The sequence below is a fragment of the Salvia splendens genome, chromosome 8 (genome assembly GCF_004379255.2).
Source record: "Salvia splendens isolate huo1 chromosome 8, SspV2, whole genome shotgun sequence".
NCBI lineage: Eukaryota > Viridiplantae > Streptophyta > Magnoliopsida > Lamiales > Lamiaceae > Salvia > Salvia splendens.
Window position 1 is genome coordinate 922,950 of NC_056039.1, and position 20,834 is coordinate 943,783.

General features: G+C 37.9%; 4 protein-coding genes across 4 annotated transcripts; 3 read left to right on the forward strand and 1 right to left on the reverse strand.

Annotated features, from left to right (window-relative positions):
* The first annotated feature begins 2,806 nt into the window (after positions 1-2,806).
* LOC121744597 (transcription repressor MYB5-like) lies at positions 2,807-4,168 on the forward strand. Its single transcript, XM_042138192.1, has 2 exons — positions 2,807-3,087; positions 3,794-4,168. Exons 1-2 carry the CDS (start codon positions 2,807-2,809, stop codon positions 4,104-4,106), a joined length of 594 nt encoding a protein of 197 aa, XP_041994126.1. The 3' UTR covers positions 4,107-4,168.
* Positions 4,169-4,558: 390 nt separating this feature from the next.
* Positions 4,559-6,792, forward strand: LOC121743772 (myb-related protein 330-like). Its single transcript, XM_042137140.1, has 3 exons — positions 4,559-4,952; positions 5,429-6,106; positions 6,686-6,792. Exons 1-3 carry the CDS (start codon positions 4,672-4,674, stop codon positions 6,693-6,695), a joined length of 969 nt encoding a protein of 322 aa, XP_041993074.1. The 5' UTR covers positions 4,559-4,671; the 3' UTR covers positions 6,696-6,792.
* Positions 6,793-13,631: 6,839 nt separating this feature from the next.
* LOC121744598 (protochlorophyllide-dependent translocon component 52, chloroplastic-like) lies at positions 13,632-14,289 on the forward strand. The gene is made up of 2 exons (XM_042138193.1): positions 13,632-13,882; positions 14,043-14,289. The coding sequence occupies exons 1-2, from the start codon at positions 13,704-13,706 to the stop codon at positions 14,287-14,289; spliced, it is 426 nt and encodes a 141-aa protein (XP_041994127.1). The 5' UTR covers positions 13,632-13,703.
* Positions 14,290-14,607: 318 nt separating this feature from the next.
* Positions 14,608-18,038, reverse strand: LOC121743120 (protochlorophyllide-dependent translocon component 52, chloroplastic-like). The gene is made up of 7 exons (XM_042136306.1): positions 17,428-18,038; positions 16,720-16,907; positions 16,519-16,608; positions 16,244-16,436; positions 15,966-16,172; positions 15,693-15,880; positions 14,608-15,021 (listed from the first exon to the last, which is right to left on the reverse strand). Exons 1-7 carry the CDS (start codon positions 17,932-17,934, stop codon positions 14,766-14,768), a joined length of 1,629 nt encoding a protein of 542 aa, XP_041992240.1. The 5' UTR covers positions 17,935-18,038; the 3' UTR covers positions 14,608-14,765.
* Positions 18,039-20,834: the final 2,796 nt, after the last annotated feature.

Genomic DNA, 20,834 nt, shown 5'->3' on the forward strand with positions numbered 1-20,834 from the left:
AATTATATATCCAACCTCATAATATAAATAACAATAAAATGGAACTTGTTCTTTCTACACTCACAATATAAACAATATTATATTTAGTAAAATTAGTATTCAAATATTAAGCCAATATGTTTATGGGATGGAGAAAATGATTGTTAACCTTAGAGCATCCATAGTAGGGACAGATGTCCCGACGGATATTCCAAAACACCTTATGCCACATCATAAGGACATCCCACACCACTATCACGTCATAAGAATATCCCACTCCACAATAGCGAACATCCCCAAGGACATCCGGGCGGACATCCCAATAATCAAAATTCACAAATTCACAAATATGCAATTTTACGGAATTAAAATTTCGACACGAATATGGAGAAAATGCAACCATGTTATTTTTTAAAAAAACAAACATAATTAAATAATAAAAAATACATAGTTAAAAAAACATCCCAAAGCTTCGACACAAGCCCCAGCTTCACTTCTCGTCGTCCCCTTGGCCAGACACGCCGTCACTCCCGGGCAGAGGTGCGAGACCCAACTCGCGCCTCATACTGTCGATGACCCCCTTCAACATCTTCTTGTATAAGGGGTCAGTGGCCTCCCGCCACTTTTCTATGGTGTCGAGTAAAGTATGATTGTGCTGCATGCGCGCAAGGTGGGTGAGTTCAGCATTGTCCTGGATAGGAGCTGCCGATTGGACCTCGTGGGACCCGCTGGCGCTTCCCCTAGCCATCCGCATCGCGGTCTTTTGCCCTACCGGGCGACGGCGGCGGGAGAACGATGAAGGGGTCGGGATCTCTGCAGCGGCTTCGGGGAGGTCGTGGGAATCGGCACTGCTGCTGTACTCCCCGGAGGAGTTGAGCTTCGGCCAGCCAGCTTCAACACCCGTACGAAACTTGGCGGAATCCCGCATCACAAGATAGACATCCCAATATTTGAAGACGCCGAACTTCTTCTTCTTGTCGATGAACTGCTGCATGAACAAACTCTTCACATCCTCCATGGACATGTCGCTGGTTGCCGTACGGACGTTGTTTTCGTAGAAGCCGGAAAATCGGGTGAGCGATCTCCTCAGCCGCTCCCACTGTTTCCGGCATTGCTCTCCATCGTGAGGCTTCCTACCTAGCGGGCTGAATTTGATGTAGTTATGGCTAATGCGCCACCACATCCTGTCGATAGTCTGGTTAGCCACGATGTAGGGATCCTCGACTATACTCATCTAGGCCTTTGCTAGGGCGACGCACTCCGCCTCACTCCAGATGGTTCTCTTTCCCTCGCCGGCCTCCTCCTCCTTTCCCTCATCCGCTGCCCCCCTCGTCGATGAGGACACTTGAGGACTCACTAGTGCCCTTGCCCTTCTTCTTGGACTTCCCTACTGCCGGTGATATCTCAGTGGGAGACTCCCTGACCGGAGATATCCCCAACTCCTCCAAAGAGAAAGTTTCAATGTCGGTAAACTGAGTCTCAAGTGGAGTACTTTGGGAATCACTAGACAATAAATTCATATAGGGGCGATACACATTGTCCCCGGGTGATTGGGGGACCCCTACTCTCTGTTACCCCTCGCAGCAACAGGCATGGCCTGCATCATACCGGGCTTCATTCCCACCATCACGGGCATCATTTGGGGCACCATCCAAGGGCACATATTATAGTACCTGCCTCATCATCGCCGCCATTCCGGGCATCATACCGGGCATCCCTGCAGTTCCGCCGGCGTTTCCCCCACCTCCAACGGGGAACGTCGGCGTTTGTGACTCGCTCGTGGCGGGAGAATCAGTGCCATGCTCTGTTTATCTTCACAAGAAATGAAAGTAGGGAGAAAAACTCGTTAATACAAGTGGTGCGAATGAAATGAATTTCAACGAGCCGTATATATAGAGTTTTTTAAAAAAAATCGAAAAATGGGATGTCCGCTCACACCCGCGGACAACCTCTCGTCCGCAAGGGACGTCCGTGTCCGCCTCTTCTGCTGCAATAGCGGACATCTGCCGGGACGTCCGCTATTGCGGATGCTCTTAACCTACCGAAAACTTTATAAAATAGAACAACCATCAAATTTATCGAGGCGTCAAAGCCCATTTGGTCCACTAATAATTATTGATCTTTTGGTGGGCTTTTAAAGCCCATTGTGGGTTTTTTTTTTTTACATAAATGACGCTTAGTTTGGGAATTTGTCAATTCTTAGTGACATGCATACGTGCATATATAGTAATTGAAAAATTAGGATTTTATATTCTAATTTTTAAACTGACAAAAAAAAATCATGCATGTATGCTTATTTCCATTTTTCTAGATTTTATTTTAATTTTCTTTTATTTCATTTTTCAAATTAGATGAATATTTTAGTACTCCTACGTGTGTTTTTTTCTATATAGTTACAATGTGGTCACAACTTTTTTCTTTCTATTTAATATTCTACTTTAAAATATATATGGATAACTCCATTTAATCCACACCACATGCTGAACAGAAGAACTCTCGACAAAATTAGAAAACACAATTAAATTCCAATTGACATAAAGTTTTTTCTTCTGCGGGTAGCATTTCAAGAATCGATAAACATATCAACAATCACCTATTTTTATAACCCACAATAAATAAAATAAATGTATGGTTAAATCATTACCAACTCAAGGAAAATATTAATGTAACCCACAAGCAAGTGCAACACGTTGAGAAACGTACATTTACTAGCATGATTACTTAATAAGATAGAGAAATAAAAAATTGAAGCAAACGCAAACGCTACTAATAAGAAATTGAATGAATAGAGTTGATAAAACTTGTTAGAGAGAGACAACGTCACTAAATGAGAAGCTTCTCGTCTAGGGCCGCCGTCGCCGGTGGCGGGAAGAAGGCGGAGACAGGGCTGAAGAGGGGGCCGTGGACGGCGGAGGAGGACGAGCTGCTGAGGGACTACATAAAGAGAGAGGGCGAGGGAGGATGTCGGACTTTGCCCAAGAAGGCGGGGCTCCTCCGCTGCGGGAAGAGCTGCCGCCTTCGTTGGATGAACTACCTCCGCCCCTCGGTTAAGCGCGGCCGCATCTCCGAAGACGAGGAAGATCTCATCCTCCGCCTCCTCGGAAACAGGTACTTCTCTCTCTAATTTATGTATTGTGTAATTATTCAGTTGATAAGACGCTTTTTCTCGAATATTCCATTTGTATACCTCACAAATATTTGAAATTTCATATGCTTTATGTTTATTGCCTAGATCACTCTCTCTCTCTAATTTGTTGTGTCTCAAGTGTAGTAGTATCATTCTATCTCAAGATTTCTTGAATTTCATCTATTCTTTTTTTTTTCTCAAACTTTTTATATTCTCGACAGCAATTCAATTAGTAAGAAGTTTTTCCTCGATCAACTCAGTGTCATATAATCCATTGGTATATCACACAATTTTTGAATTTCATCTCTTTTCTTTTTTGTCTTTTATATGTTTATTGCCTCTAGATCATGCTTCTATCTCTCCAATTTGATGTATCTCAAAAACTTGTGTCGTATACCTGTTTATTGCCTCTAGATCATGATGCATGACCCCTGGAAAGAACAATAATATGCAATACCATTTTTTATTTATTTTTAGTATAAATGTGTGTGTGTGTGTGTGTGAATAATTCATCAAAACTTATTGTATGTTGATAATGTACATGCATGAGATGAGAGCATTTTTCCCTTCTTAGGAAAACTAAATATACCCTCTTTTTCCCCCTATTTTGTGAACAAAACCCTCTTCAATTTCTTTCTTGGTGTAGCAACTTTCCCATAAATTTGGTGATGCATATTATAATTGCAGATGGTCACTAATAGCCGGAAGAATTCCCGGACGGACAGACAATGAGATCAAGAATTACTGGAACACGCATCTAAGTAGTAGGAAGCTAATTAGCCAAGGAATTGATCCCAAAATTCACCAACCCTTTGACCCTAATCCCTCAATTGATCAAAATCAATCACTAATTAGCAACCCTAATCCCTCTATTATTAAGCATAATCATTCACTTAATCAAGAAGGAGATGAAGATTGCTGCAACGACGAAGACTCTCTCTCTTCATTCTTGAATTCGTTGATTAATGATGAGATGTTCAGCAGCCACCACCAGCAGTAATATCATTAAATTGTCTTATAATTATTTTCTTCATTGGATTAAAATAATGTTAGAACTTGGGTTTTGTAATTCATAGTATATTGGTGTATTAATTAATTAAGTCCATGCATGCATGTTTGAGACACGCGTTCAATGCAATTTTAACGTTATTCATTTTATACATTTAATTTGATTGTAATGCTTACATAAAAAATACCCTAGACTGGGCCGCCAACGTCAAAATCCTGCCTTCTTTACATCGCGATGCACCCAATAAATATGTTAACTAAAAACTAAAGCGCCAGTCTTCTAATTTAGTGTACATATCTTCTGCGTGTCTCGGCATAGTAGTCATGTGTGGAAGTATTGTCCATTTCAAATCACATATTTATATAAAATCCGCAATGAATAAAAGAAATGTATTGCTAAATCTTTACCATTGTTACTGGTCACAAGTAAGACTGTAAGAGTAACACACAAATTAATAAAAGAGAGTAAAAATTGAATCAAATTCAAACGCTACAAATAAGAAATTTAATCAAGTAGAGTTGAGAGAGAGAGAGAGAGAGAGCGACATAGCAACTAAATGAGAAGCCAGTCGTCGAAAATGGCCGGCGAGGGGAAGGCGAAGGCCGGGCTGAAGAAGGGGCCGTGGACAGAGGAGGAGGACGAGCTGCTGAGGAACTGCATAAAGAGAGAGGGAGAGGGGGGTTGGCGGAATTTGCCGCAGAAGGCGGGGCTCCTCCGCTGCGGGAAGAGCTGCCGCCTCCGTTGGATGAACTACCTTCGCCCCACCGTCAAGCGCGGCCACATGTCCCCCGATGAGGACGATCTCATCCTCCGCCTCCACCGCCTCCTTGGCAATAGGTATTCTCTTTATTTTTGTTATAATTTAATTGATAAGACGTTTTTCCTCCTACTCCTGCGTGGGTGAATGTGATGTTTGTGACTCAAATAAGTTGAAACTAAGGCACTTAATATACATTAATTTTTTTGAATTTCATCTCTTTTTTTTTTGTTTTTTGCTTTCATGTGTTCATTTCATCTAGATCATACAATTTCTTTGAATTTTATATTTTCTTTCAGATGTAACACATGGAAAGAACAACGTGTGTGTCTGTGAATGTGTGAATAGTTGATCAAAAATTTGTGCATGATTTTTGAAAGAATATTTTGTGTGAGTTGGTTGTGTGGATGAGTATCGATTTCCCTTTTAATCACCAGGGAAATTAAATAAACTTTTTTCATGTTTCTTTTTTTTGAACGAAACCTTATTTAGTTTTTCTCATTTCCTTGTTGCACTAATTTTCTCATGAATTTGGTGAAATATATGATTATTGCAGATGGTCATTAATAGCTGGAAGAATTCCCGGGCGTACTGACAACGAGATTAAGAACTATTGGAACACTCATCTAAGCAAGAAGCTAATTAGCCAAGGAATTGATCCCAAAACTCACCAACCCTTCAACCCCAATCCCTCCATTAGTCACCAACCTTTCAACCCTAATCCCCCCATTAGTCACCAACCTTTCAACCTTAATCTCTCCATTAATCATAACCATTCATTTAACAACCCTAATCCCTCCATTAATCCTAGCCATTCACTTTACAACCGTAATCCTTCCATCAATCATAGCCATTCACGTAACAACCCTAATCCCTCCATTAATCATAACCCTAATCCCTTCATTAATCACATCCATTTACTTAACAACCCCAATCCATCCATTAATCACAATCATTCACTTAAAAGCCCTAATCTCTCCATGAATCCTAACCATTCACTTGACAACCACAATCCCTCTATTAATCCTGACCATCCACTTAACAACCCTAATCCCCCTAATAATCCTAACCATCCACTAATTAACAACCCTGATCCCTCCATTAATCATAACCATGCACTCAATCAAGATGGAGATGAAGGAATGCTAGATTTCTTCAACTACGACGACTCTCTCTCTTCATTCTTGAACTCGTTCATGAATGATGAAATGTTCATCAGCAGCAGCCACCAGCAGTAATATCAATCCTCTTATTAGTTTCTACTCCATATATTAAAATAATGTTCAGACCTTGTTTTTTTGATGGAGTAATAATTAGTTATATGCATGTTATGCCTGCATTGTGATTCTGAAAAAATCAGTCATATTTAAATCCTTTGCAAAATGCAATATAGCTTCGACCAGTTATGAAATTATGAATTATGCAGATTGTTAATACATAATTAATTTCACAATAAAAGGCTTTTTATGAAATATTTACCTCCAAATTAATGTACAATCTGAGTGTAAAAATCACAACTATTTAAGGTTCCACACGTTCACACACACACACACACACACACACACACACACACAAACAACACAAACAAACATAGGCCAAGCTCATTAAAGAGCTTGACCGTATCTATATGGAAGTTTGTCTGACACACACACAGAAAAACACACACAGGCCAAGCTGGGGAAAGAGCTTTACTCTATCTGTATGGGAGTATAGGGTTTGGTGACAAGTCAAAACCAAAATTAACCCATCACTTAAAATAACGACTAATCTTCAAAAAGTAAACATGTCCAATCTATTTCTTCTCTAGTGACAGGTCAGTATGACGGATTTTTGATTCGGGGATGCGTTGTCGGCCGAGCAATCGTGCGTCGAGTGGTCGCCGAGAGGCAGCAACGTAACACACACCTATCTTCATCTTCTTTTCGTCTCGCTCACTCTTTGGCCAATTCCCTACCGTCTACTTTTTGTTGTAGTCGTAGATATTGGATACTGATTTTAAGGAAAGAGAGTTTAATTTAAATATATTGTTAATAATTATACAATAGGAGTAGTAAAAAAAAATATTGGGTTCTACTGTACATCCTTGTACTATTGTGGATACGCCATTAGTAGGACTCGTCATCCTCTTCTAACAAGTCGGAACATAATATTTGAATTACGAAATTTGTTCACATTTTGGTCAATTTATAAAATTTGGAAATATAATACTGAGTATGAAATATAACAAATTATAAAAATGATATTTAATGAATAAGCGTATAGATATTAAATATAAACAAGTTTCAATTTTTTTTCTTATCATTTGATTTGTTGTGCAAAACAATGTCTTTTGGTGATGTTCGATACTGTTTCATTAAAATAAATAGTACTTTTTTCTTATTATTCTTTTATTTTATTTTTACTATTTTATTATATTCATGAAACGATGAAGTTGGAGTATCACCAAAATATTTTATACACGTATAATATAATAAAAAAATGTTGCTAATATTTTGCAATTTAATATTATATTTTCAATTCTTATAAAATTGAATACTATAATTTAATTAAATTATTATCACTAAAATGGAGAAGAAAAAGTCGAACATTCAAGAAAAGCATGGTATTCTGAAATGGAGCCTTTTTTTCATTTTCGATTATCATGCGTACAACTGTACAAGTCTGTCAAATAGAAAGACCATTTTAGAAATATATGAGTGATATTATTTTAGGAGTATATTTCAAGAATGGTGTTTGCGTTTTCAGTGATGCATATAGGCTCGATTAAACGCTCGATTCCGTTAATCGATAATTAAATTTTTTTGTCAAATTGGAACCGATATCGATGAAGAATCGGTTAAACTGATTATAACCAATCGGTTAAATGATATTAACCGATCTAGGTCTTGTTTGTTCGATGCATGAGAAAGAGATTGGGGAAAAGGTTAATAAAATCGGAATGCTGAAAATTATGAATACAAATTAACTCGTCTAATAAAAGAAAGACATAATGATAAGGCAAAAGGTTATCGAATACAAATTATGAATACAAGTCAAGCTTCTATTTGTACTAAGGACCCTAGGGTGGTTCTGGTTCGACTCTCTTTTGCGATCCGGGAAAGAACCACATAGAAAACTCGAAAAGGAGCTTATAAACACGCTCGACTCACTATCCTATTACATACTTATAATACGAAAAAGCAAGATAAAATAACAATGCATGATAACATGAAACTTGTCATCCCGAACGCTGGACAAAGTCTTGGAAACGTTCTGGCCGGAGGCTTGATCATCCTTCGTGGGTCTCAGCTGCGCGCCTCTTCTGATGATTGCGTACGTCTTCCTCATCTAAGTCCCGTGTGTCGACACTCGTATCACATAACTATTCAAACCTATGTACAGACATATATAGAAAGTAAAGCACAAGCCTAACAAATATGCAGAGAGAGGGATAGCCTAAGCAAGTTCAACTACTTCAACTTCAAAGTTGGGACTCTCCAACAGCCTTAGTTCTGACCACAACCGAAACCTGAAATGTTATTTCACCTTGCATTTCCTCTTGTTCATCTACTATGCTTTTCGCACACTCCACCACAGATTTGCTGCAATGGTTCAACTCAACTGTGCGCAGCGTCGTAATGTCTCCAACTCAACTTAGACAGTCGAGAGAGACGAAGGAGCGGAAAGATGGAGGCGCCGTCCTTCGCCATCCAGTCCTTGAGACCTTGACACCATATCAAACTCAAGGACGTAAGGGCCAGAAACTGGCCTTCCGCTACTTCCCACATATTCATCATCATTTGATCCATTGCTGCTTCCCACATATTCTACCAAATATCTCTTGATATTGGGAATTCTCTTAACCACATTCTCACTGCATTTGAAAGTGTTTGCAAATTCTCCATGATGATGACGTCGTTGTCACTTGGAGGGTCTCGGAGATGCAATTTAGTATCCAAGAACTCGACATGCCTCAGTTGACGCATTTTCCAAATTCCAACCGGTACACGAATCTTCTCGTAAGAATAAACAATCAATGCGTGTAGATTCCAGAGGTGATTGATTGATAACTTCCTATGAGCTTCAACAGCAACGTGACGCAAGTTAGCAAATCGAAACACGAGGGGATTTCCGTCGCTTCTATCTACTTGTTGCGTACGCTTATCGTCCTCAACAATCTAGACTTCCTTTGACTATGTCGTCGTCGTCATCGTCACCAAGATAACGGAACGAACATGTGACATAGATTGCAAGGCATCAAATATTTCCACCTTCAAAGCAGTGTAGGGAATAAAAACGCAGCGATGACTATTGATGCCCTGAGGACTATCTTCGCCTATGACGTGATAAAACCCTTCTTTCAGACCTTCTCTCACGCAGAGGTCTCTTAAAAAGTCGTGAACTTGGAAGCACTTAAAATTCCGACCTTGACTTATCAATCAATACTAGGTTTCTATCAACCAACTCATTTAAGAAACCATGTGCAGTCGTTTCCAAACTCTCGCCATTTTTTGGTTTCAGAGAGTGTTGAGACAACAATTACATCGTCTTCAAAAAAACACGGCTTTAAATGATTATAACTCAATTTCAATATTTTAAAGCAATGCTCATCGTTATCCAAATTCGCCTCTGAAGTTAAATTCTCCCATATAGATTCCCAACATGCTTGTGTGGCTTCTATTTTTCTCAAAAGACCACCTACCAACCACAATGATCGATAAAGGAAGACCTCTACCATCTCCCACAATTTTCTTTCCAATTTCTTCCAATAAAGGTGGACAACTTTTCTCCTCAAACATTTTGCAGAACAATTCCCAACTACTTTTCTCATCTAAAAATTCCATTTGAAGGATATAGTTGTTGGTCAGTTCAGAACTCAAATCGGATAGCCTAGTTGTGACTAATATCCGACTGCCATTCTTATTATTAGGGAAGAAATTTTTTATCCTATTCCATGCTTTCACTTAGATTTTCGTTATTCAAGCCAGTGACTTGAGAAACAAGTTCACTGAGAATTTTTCTAGTATCATATTGTTGAGAAATTGTAGTCCAAGCACAGGTATTAAAGTATTCCTTAATAAGTGGTAACGAACAAGCTTCTTTGGCAAGACTGGTCTTACCTATTCCACCCATGCCTACGATGGGGATGACTTGGAAATCAGGTGGATATGTCAGATGATCCCTGATTTGATCTGAGGCATCATCGTCAACGCCCACCATGGACATGTTTTGGCCGGTTGAAGAAGATTTCAAAGAAGCTTCAGAGGTATGGACCACCCTCCTCTGCATATTGATCTTGCTGACCTCTTCCTTGATCAGATTCATCTCCTCTATCACTTGTTGTACATCTTCATTCTAGTTGACGATGTGAACGTGATCGGCCTCCTCACCAGAACTGGATGTTGTTCCTTCTCCGGAATTTTCTTCTTCACCGGAGCTGGATGTTGTTCCTTCTTCAGTTTCAACATCATTGTCACCAGCAGTGGATTGAATCGCATCCACAACACATGATTCGATAACATCTTCAGCAGCATAAGCTGCATCCGCAATGCGTCTCTCCAGCCTCATTACGGCCGACAGGGGAGTCGTAGCGCTCTAGAAAATCCTCCTGCAAGAAGGCAACATGTGGAGTGAGAGATACAAGCTGTTGTTTGTCGATAGAAATTGGAGGGAAAGGGTGGTTCTCGAGCTCATGTATGATCTGCATAAGAGAAAGCAGAGCTGCATAAGCTGCTGCCATGATCGATTTAGATTTCTAACACGCAGTTTAATGGAACAACCTCTTTTTTGTAGTACTAAAATCGGAGGAGTTTGCCGAAACGACGTTGAATCAAAGCTGTTCCAGTTTATTTTTGCGAATGACAGACAATTTATGCCGCCTTCACTTTCCTCCCTCAATACCATCCTTACCGCCCTCCATACTCACACGACTCTTCAACAAATTTTTAAAACCGACTTTTGGGAGAACTATTTGCCCTCATTTTTATAATAAATTTGATAACCCGATTTTCCTCCAATCAATAATACATTGGATACTTGAATCACCACAATAATTGGGCAAATAATTAATTATTACTGATGTAAAGGAAAATTGCCAAAAAGAAAGCATAAACTATAATCAAATTTTGCTTCGTAATTTTAAAAATCAGCCGGAAAAAACCATCATGTTTTGATTTGTTCGCGATGATTCTAATGGCGAAAAATCCAAACACCTACACGTAATACATTGTTGACATTTTTCAACCAAACGACTCCGTTTACTCAATGAACCGAAGACTGTTTCTGGTTCGAACCGCGAACCGCCAGTTTTCGGCTAGCATAGCTGGTTTTGGGCCGGTTTCGATTCTGAAACGTTTTTAACAAATAATAATTTTCTAATTTTAACTTAAATATAACTTATAAGATTAAATTTGAAAATAGAATGCATAAAATAAATCTAAAGCAAGAAAGAAAATTGCATTTATATTAATCTGATTCAATAATGAGAATATTTACAATTTACAAATTATAACGTTTAAGTAAAATATAAATTACAAATTTCGAAAATTTTATCTAACTTATAACTTCTATAGAATTAATAAGACTATAATAAATTACAAACTTACAATTTAGAAAAAAAAAGGATGTTTATGTATATTTATGTCTTTTTTATTTATAAATAAATACATTTAAAATTCTTCAAAATACGCATGCAACCATCACCAATGAGAACTCACTCATTTTCGGATCAAGTCAAGGGTTACGGCTAATCCTATCAGGTAATTACGTGCTACTGTATTTGGTTTAAGGTTATTCGGCTTGGAACTAATTTGAAACTACAAATTGTTAGTCATAATCTTATTAGGTTTTCAATGCTATTAGAGTTGATGACCTAATCTGCAATTACATATCAGTAATCGACACGTGGTTTCAATTACTAAAACATAAAACAAAATTGCATTATTGATGGAAATAATGCTTTAACTATTCTTTCAATTTCTTAAAATCCAATACAAAGTAACCACCCAAATCAAGCATGAATTAATATTAAATGATACATGAAGCTCCGATCCAAAAAAGGTGGCAACTTTCTTCCACCCACTTATATCAAATATTTAAACCATATATACAATTACATATCAAGCAACCCGTTTTTAGTTGAAACGTAATCTAAAAAAAGCTTGAAAGATCGAATCAACCCTATAAATACAATAAGATACTTATATTTTTTTATCAGCACGCAAATGAATAATTAATGGATATCTGTGTTGATTCCATTTATATATATATATATATATATGTTGAAACAATAGGTGGAGGCAATAGAATAATATATTTAAGGATATTAAATAATGTAGGAAAAAATGGGAGTTTCTCAAATTAGGTAATTGTTGATGTGGCAAACCTATGACATGTTTTATTCTAAAGGATACAAAAAAAAACACATGTGATTCAATACACTTTACAAATTTTTTCTTAGTATTTGTTCCTGAAAAAGTGAGACACTCCAAGGGAGTATTAGTTCAAAGAAAACCAATTATTTGCCCACTTATACTATTACACAATCATTAAACATTTTTCTTTCAGTCAATAGATTAGACAGTTGGGATCATTAGAGTAAATGAATAACCATTATTAATTTAAGTAAAAATTGACAGAAAAAATCACAAAAATTAGTCAGATCTTCGTCCCATGACTTTAAAAATGAATAGATGAGATTGTTTTTGTCACAATGCAAATATTACAAAACTTCATGAGTTTATGACATTTTATCAAACAGAAAAGGCTGCAAAATATTATGAAATCACTTTTCTGACAATTTCTGTAAAAGAAAAAGGCTGCAAAATAAATTGGGAAAACTTTTAACTTCATGAACACGTTAGATAATTTTGATTGAATTATTGCAATATGAATACACTATAGTGATTGGGGAAATGTTGTAACCCTAAATTCACACATTTTTTTATTGGTTTCCACAACCTAATCAATATATTTCTTAAAAGGAAAATTGTCAATTAAATCATAGCTTTTAGTTAAATTCTGATTTATCACACAAATTACAAAGTTGCTAAATTAAATCATAACTTAAAACTTCCGACGAGTACGTGGCATTATTTAATGACATGACATTTATGTGACATTATTAAATGACATGGCATTCTGATCTGGTATCACGGAATTAAAACAAACAAAGGAATGATCGAACCAAGAACGTTTTTCATATTCGAAAAAAAAATAAACTAAATCTGAATATGATGGATTGGAACGGCGTCGTTAATTTTGAGGGTGTTGAGGCGACATCATTTTAAATAAACGGTTTATGTCCACATAGGAAAAACACGTGCGTCCACATAACCACATAATCGACGTAAATTTTAAGTTGTGGGACAATTGCAAAAGTAACATACGTTATGATTTAAATAGCTAAATTTGTAAGTTGCGGGATAAACCAGAAGTTGATCACTGAAAGTTTGATTTTAATTGGCAATTTTCCAAAACATTATTCTATACTTTATTTTCTCAACTCAACTCAATTCATCGAAACAAAACTGTATAAAATCCCGTGCCAAATAGAAAATGGTGACTCAGTGTGGGACATAGCCCAGACCAGAGCTGGTATTCAACTTTCCAATATTTAATAGAATCCATGCCTTTAGTGTCTGTATGTATGTACTCCGGCATGGATTCTCTAATATCTTCTTCTTCGTCTTTTTCTTTCCGATCACCACTTCACCGCCAGCCACGAATTCCCACAAACACTCTTCCAAAACCCATTTCGAACATCCCATCATCTCGCCGAATCAAGCCTAACAAGGCCAAAAATGTTTATGCATAAGAACAATGTGTGTTTCATGCCTTGTTAGGAAAGAAAGATGAGAAATGTCGGGGCTCTCAACTGGCATAAATCTTGCTATGTTCCGACAAAGTTCGACGCCCTCGTCGTGGCGTTCAGAAGGTGGCTGAACAAGTACGGCGGCGCACAAGTTGATTGGAGCGGTAAATACACTGGAGAGCTTCCACCAACTCCTCCAAGAGAGCAGCTCTTCGACAGGTACATTCGTCGTTAGCAACAATGTCTTAAAAGCCGGACCGGACCGACTAGTTCAATCTGTACTTGGTTAGATCCGGTTTGCACATTTAAAGTGAAACATATATTGAGCCGTTTTGAATTGAAAGTGACTATATTTTTTTGTGCTCAATTGCCTAATCAGGTACTGGACTCACACTGTGGGTTGCAGCAGCTGCAGTGCAGCGTATAAGCGTCTCAATGCGCTAGTGATTGCCCTTCAAGTTGTCTCGATTGCTTCGACTGCAGCCGTAGCCACAGCCAAACATGGTGGAATCTCCATTGCTGCAAGGTATTCAGTAGCTGTGCTGAGCTTCTTGGCTTCAAAATGGCTGTCCCATTTCATCCACAAAACTTTCATATGCCATGACTATGATCATGCATTCCGTTAATTATTACTCCCTCCCTTTTCGAGTAGAAGTCCCAGTTGTTGGTTTTAATAAAATTGTTGAGTGTGTTGTGAGTGGAATAAGTTAATAGAATATATAATCACGATTGTTTAATCATTTTATAGTGTTTAGTTTAAATAGGTAGTTATTTTCAAGTAGAAAGCCCCAGTTGTTGGTTTTAGAGTATTATTGTGCTTCTTTTTTCTTCGATTGAATTGCCTTTCCCACTATTTAATAGAAAGCCGTAATTAATCTCACGATTAAACCTACAATATTAGTACAAAGGTAGTTTTTTTTGGGCGGGAAAATTGAAAGAAAGCATGCTGAAAGTTTCGACTCTAACAAGTACGAAACCGGGGATAGATTGGTAAAACCACAAGGGCCCAGCCCATGTATATGGCCCAGTTTTATCAATGTTTGTACAACATTAACCGTTAATTGATTAATTACACGTGCAAATTGTATAAAAAAAAGGACCCTTAGCGGAAGGCATGATCATAATCATGGTATCTGAAAGTCTTGTAGATGAAATGTGAGAGCCATTTTGAAGCCACAAAGCACAACACAGCCATTGAAGCCAAAGAATATCTTGCAGCAATGGAGATTGCACCCTGTTTGGCTGCAGCTGCGGCCGCAACTGCAGCAATCGAGATAACCTGAAGGGCGATCTCTAGCGCGTTGAGGCGTTTATACGCGACACTGCAGCTGCTGCAGCTCACTGTGTGAGTCCAGTACCTGTGGCCATTCACAAAACGAAGCAACAGTCATTTTTTCTGGTGAGTAAAATGGAGAATAACTAACTGCCGAACACGAAATATGCCAAGTAAATCATGAAGAAGCCACCGATCCACAGACGGGGGGAGGGGGGGTGGTTAAGGAGTGGGATGTATTTGTGATATCGAGATATCCCCAAAACCGAGCATGAGATTCCGTAATCAAATTACTAACGGATTTGTGGAGTAGCAATGTACCATCTCAAGTCTCAACCACAAGATAAGCAACAATCATTTTTCTTGGTGACTAAAATGGGCAAAAGCATGGGAATAACTAACCAACCAACGAACATGAGGAGCCAATGATCGATAGAAAACGGGGGGGGGGGGGTGCTGTAAGAAGTGAAAACTCAGGCTGAAGTCATAAGCATGATGAAATAACGCATATGCAACAAAGTTACCCTCTCGATGTACGTGTGATATCGAGATAATCCCGAAATTGAGTATGAGATTCGGTATTCGAGTTACTAAGGATGCCACCAACAGAGCAGCAACCATGTTCCATCTTAACCACAAGCAGATTATAAGCAACAATCATCTCTAGAAAAGGAAGCTTTTTACACACAAAACACATTCTTATGTGCCTAAAAGTGGCGAGCCACTTATAATGGGACGAGAGGGAGAGTTAGTTACCTGTCAAAGAGCTGCTCTCGCGGAGGAGTGGGTGGAAGCTCTCCGGTGTATTTGTTTCTCCAGTCGACCTGTGTGCCGCCGTACTTGTTTAACCATCTTCGGAATGTCACAACGAGGGCATCGGACTTTGTCGGAACATAGCACTCTTTTTGCCAATTGAGAGCCCCAACATCTTTCAGCTTCCTTTCCTAATGCACCAATTGATCTTATCACAGTTCAACTCAGCAAAATCTAATTTGCAAAACAATTAACAAAAGGATAAGGTTATGTCACCTCCACATGAAGAAGATAGAGATCCGAATCAAGAATCAAGTTCTGTCCAATGTGAAACATCCAACGTGGAATGATTCGCTCCATCCAGACAGCAAAGTTCCTAGGAGACGCGAAGATCAGCCTGCTATAGCCCGGACTAACTGGGATGCAGTAGAAAATGAGCATAGCCTTTTTCTTGGGGGGCACGGGGAATGATGCCACCTGTACCTGCACGCAAGAAAGCACGAGATGCTTGAATAAAAGTATACAAGTATGAAAATCACATGTCAACCACCTACATCTTTTTTCCCATCTGATGATGGCGTCTTGTTCGTCGTGCTTTGACCTCCACCTGGGGAGAAATGGCCGTAGTACAGGTTAGGCGCTATGAAGTGGTTCTCTCCGAACATTTGCTTTGATGTGAAACCATTTACGTCCAGTCTCTGGATATTTATTTCGAGAGGTCTGCCTCCTTCTCTGTCGGCCTTCAAAGTGCAGGATATTCACCGTCAGCCTCAGAAACAAGCACAAAAAATAATGAAAGACGAAGTTATATATGCACAAATTTACTTATCTCTCGGGCACTTTCCCAGTTCTCATTATGCCATAATGTGCATATGGAACATGAGCAGGGTCCATAAGATTTTCAATCAAGACTTCGTACCTGAAAATTTCGATGCAGCATCAACCTCGACATGACCACTTATTGAGATCGAAGTTTTGATGCATAGCAATTTAGTTCTACATTATCATGAAAGGGTATTGTTAGCATTACCCATAACCTATGTCCCTTGCTATCATTGTATTGGTGTATGATGGATCGTCAAGTTCCGGGATGTAATGTGGCTTCTTCATTGAAAGTATATCCTTATACTGCAGATCTGAATTCGGCCAGAACCAAAGAATGCCATTTTGCACGCAAGTAGGATAAGCGGCTACACACGCCTTATTGGAAGTGTGAACCTGCGAAACTCGAGTTCAGAAACAGTATTCTACTTAATTCAGTAGCAGTTTCAGCCTTTCAATACATAGTTATCACTATGCGCTCCAAGATTCAAAACTATGGCATCAAACATCAATAAAAAAAGAAACAACTGCACGTAAATACACAAACTTTGGACCTTTTCTTGAATTGCACACCTTTTTTAATTCACACAAAATTGGATTTTAGGTCGCAATCAAAACTACAATCTTTTGAATTAAGATTATAATATTTTATGTATATTCCACCTAACACGCCACATAAACAAATACATATATAAATCACAAATTCACATTTTTCAATTATCTTATCTTGGATGATCCTCAAACATCGAATAAATAAAATACAAAAATTTTATTCTCTTTTTAATTCCAGTTTTCCGCAAAAGAAATTATTTGATGGAGAAGAATATGCAATTTCAATGTTGCTTTGTCGATTTGGGGGAATTCAAATTTTGAGTGCAAAATTAGACAACAGAGATCACCTCATCATTGAACTCACCGGAGGGCCGTCGCGCGGTGCCTGAGGAATGAATTTGCAGTCGCCGGCGCCGCCAAAGCACCAGCCGTGGTAAACACACTGCAGCCTTCCCCACTGATCAATCCTCCCCTCCGAAAGAGGCGCCAATCGATGAGGGCAACTATCATCAAACACCTTCCACGCATCCTCATTCCGATCCCACCACACCACCAAATCAATCCCTAACACCTTCTTCGCGTGCGGCCTCCTCTTATCCAGATCGCACACCGGCCACACCGGATACCAATGCTCGTACCAGTTGAATCTCTTCTCCCTCTTCTCCGATTCAACCTCTTCATCGGATTCATTCGTCGAAGTGGCGGCGGGAGAAACCGCGGTGAAAATTTTAAAATTCGATCTCAAAATTGGCGCGATTCGGCGAGATGACGGGAAGATTGGAATGGGTTTTTCGAGAGTGTTTCTGGGGCTTCGGGTTGTGATGGTTTGGCGGTGAAATGAGGGGAAAGATGAAGCTTTTAGAGCTTCCATGGCGGAAAGATGGTTTTAGCACTGATCCAATTTTAATTTCATCCAAATGTATTACTAGTATCTTACTGAATTACACAATTTTAGTTAATATTGCGATTGTTTTTGCAGATAAGGTATGAAATGAGATTTTAATGAGATTGTGGCTTGGAATCTTCCAGCAATGTTTGATTTTTTTTCCTGATGCAATTTATGAAATAGATGTGTAGGGATAAAAACCGATAATACTTTTTAGGCCAATGTCATGTGTGTAGGGATGTCAATCGGGCCGACCCATCAGGTTTCGGGATATTCAGATTGCGGGTCAATCGAGTGCGGGCTAATCGGTTTGTGATTTATTTTGGGATATAAAAGTTTAACTCTAACCCTAGAAGCTCGGGTTTCGGGCTAGCCCATCGGGTTACAACCGATAAGATTAACAAGCGATCAATCCAATAAATAATGACGAAAATTAGTTATGTTCATAAAATGTAAAATATTTAGTTATGATAATTTGAGATATATGCTTAAACTCAATCGTAAACATTATCAAATACTGATATTTGAGATATTTCGTGAAATTTCAATAAATATTTTAGAAATTTAAATATTTTTTAAGTGAAATTGAAGTTTTTAATTTATTTATCAATTATTATATTAGTAAAAGTTCAATATATAATTTATGTATTTAATATAAAATTGAAAGCTATTTTTTCAGTTATCTATATTATAAAATTATTCAATGAAGTGTCGAATTAGGAGTAAAAAATAGAATAATAAAAATTTTATCGGGTTTTCGGGCCAACCCATCGGGTTTTCGGGTCTGGCCCTAATGGGTTGCGGGTTACTAGGGTGCGGGCTAATCGGGTTTTAATTTTATCGTGCTAGAAATTTCCGGCTATAACCCTATAAATTTGGAGGATTATTCGGGTCAGCCCACAGATTACGGGCTACACTGACATCCCTACATGTGAGCCTACAAAATAAGTTGGGAGTACATCTTTACCGGCTAAACATTAAAGAATAATAGGCCGCGGCCTAGCCATAGGCTAGCAATAGACTAGCTAAAACTTCTCACATTCCAGTAATAAAATAATAATAGGCTAGTCAATGCCCTAGCCTAACAAATAAATTGACAAATACGATTAATTCATTTCAATTGTTGATGTTTATCAAATATTTAAAAAATGAAGTGCAATGAATTGTAAATATAGAGTATAAATAAAAAATATTAAAAAAAAATCGGTTAGCCTATCGCTCAACGCGCAATAGGCGGCCATCGATAAGCTAGCAATCGGCTAAGTGCTAACGCATATTGTCCGCAGATGACCGCTCGTCCGTCTTCCGGACGTCCATCGCGTTAGCCTAACGCAATAGCGGACGTCCACAACTCCCTTCCCACTAGCCTATGGCTAGTTCGTGCTGCCGTCCCTTATTGTGGATGTTCTTACGTTTATTTTTTTATCTAATTACTAGTAAGATGTTCGTCGACAAAAAATAACGGTAGATTAGTGTGAATCATAGAGAATTATACCGGAAGGGTACATACTTTGAGAATAGGAAGAGGAAGACATGTGAAAAACAAAATCATCTAAAATTAAACATTTAGAAGAAATGGTAAATATCAATTGTTGGATAAATGGTTGAAAGCGTAACTAAATGTGCCCATGCATTTCTTAACCATGTGCTTTTGATTTGGATGAATACAAATAAAAGATTAAAGTTTTTCCTTTTTGCAGAAACCTTTTTACACCATTTCAATAGAGACAAATCGAAATAACATAGAAGCATAACACTAACTTATTAATATATTAAGTCTTCTTATCATTAATTGCAACAACTGAAAATAAAAAATAAAAAAAACAAAAAATTCTTAACCATGTGCTTCTAATTTAGATGATTACAAATTAAAAAATTGAAGTTTTTCTTAATTAATTAAAAACTTTCTCCCAGCCGCATGCCCACATTGCACGAATGCAACAAATAGTTATCAAAATCCAACCAAATAACAAATTGTTTGAGCTAAAAAGAAAAAAGGAAAATGCAAATGACAAAATTACAAATAATTGTAATACAATATTCAAGATTATGGGATACATGTTTTTTAGTCAATATATTAAAAAGTTAGAGACATGTTTTTTATTTTTAATTCTTTAATTAATATTAAAAAGTTAGATGGTTAGACATGTTTTTTAGTCAAGTATATATATATATATATATACTCCATATATGAATGAGTCGGAAGATTATGGGAGACATGTTTTTTTAGTCAAGTATATATATATATATATATACTCCGGGGGTGTTTGGTAGACATGTTAAGTTATCATAAGATAATTAATTATGATGGGCTTTAAGATAAGAATTAAGATTAAATCTAAGATAATTTATCAAGTATTCTTGTTTGGTAACAATGACAAAAATTATGATAAATACATAAAATGACTAATTTAACCTAATTAAATTAATCTTATCCCAAATTTGTCCCTAGCACACATTTCATCGTTCATTTCTTCCCCATTTTCTCTTAAACCCAAAAGAGTAGGGCTTCTCCGATCCGACTTCTGTCCAATCCAGCGCCTCTTTCCAATCCAACGCCTCTTCTCCACCCATTTCTATTGTTGCAACATCTCTTCTCTGCTCATTCCTCTGCATTTCTTGAGGTAGCTTCCGTCGATTACTTTTTTGAATTACTTTTGGTTTCGGAAAAATTGGTTGGGAAAAGTCGTAGGAACTGTAATGTTATTAGTCACTGTGTGTTGCGAGAGCTTAGGTTTTCTGTTTTTACCAATTTATTAGGTTTGAATTTGACAATTTTGATATTTTCCTCTTTTCTGGTTGGAGTTGCAGCTGCTAATTTTCTAGTCCCATCCAATTAGGCTTTCAAATAAGTGCTTATGATTCTGATCAGGTTTCTCCACATG

Coding starts and splice junctions, on each gene's coding strand:
- LOC121743120 (XM_042136306.1), bottom strand. CDS start 17,934: ATGGAAGCTCTAAAAGCTTCATCTTTCCCCTCATTTCACCGCCAAACC. Junction 16,437..16,518: donor ACTGGGAAAGTGCCCGAGAG/ATAAGTAAATTT, acceptor AATATCCTGCAC/TTTGAAGGCCGACAGAGAAG. Junction 15,022..15,692: donor CGAGAGCAGCTCTTTGACAG/GTAACTAACTCT, acceptor GAATGGCCACAG/GTACTGGACTCACACAGTGA.
- LOC121743772 (XM_042137140.1), top strand. CDS start 4,672: ATGAGAAGCCAGTCGTCGAAAATGGCCGGCGAGGGGAAGGCGAAGGCC. Junction 4,953..5,428: donor CACCGCCTCCTTGGCAATAG/GTATTCTCTTTA, acceptor TGATTATTGCAG/ATGGTCATTAATAGCTGGAA.
- LOC121744598 (XM_042138193.1), top strand. CDS start 13,704: ATGAGAAATGTCGGGGCTCTCAACTGGCATAAATCTTGCTATGTTCCG. Junction 13,883..14,042: donor AGAGAGCAGCTCTTCGACAG/GTACATTCGTCG, acceptor TTGCCTAATCAG/GTACTGGACTCACACTGTGG.
- LOC121744597 (XM_042138192.1), top strand. CDS start 2,807: ATGAGAAGCTTCTCGTCTAGGGCCGCCGTCGCCGGTGGCGGGAAGAAG. Junction 3,088..3,793: donor CTCCGCCTCCTCGGAAACAG/GTACTTCTCTCT, acceptor TTATAATTGCAG/ATGGTCACTAATAGCCGGAA.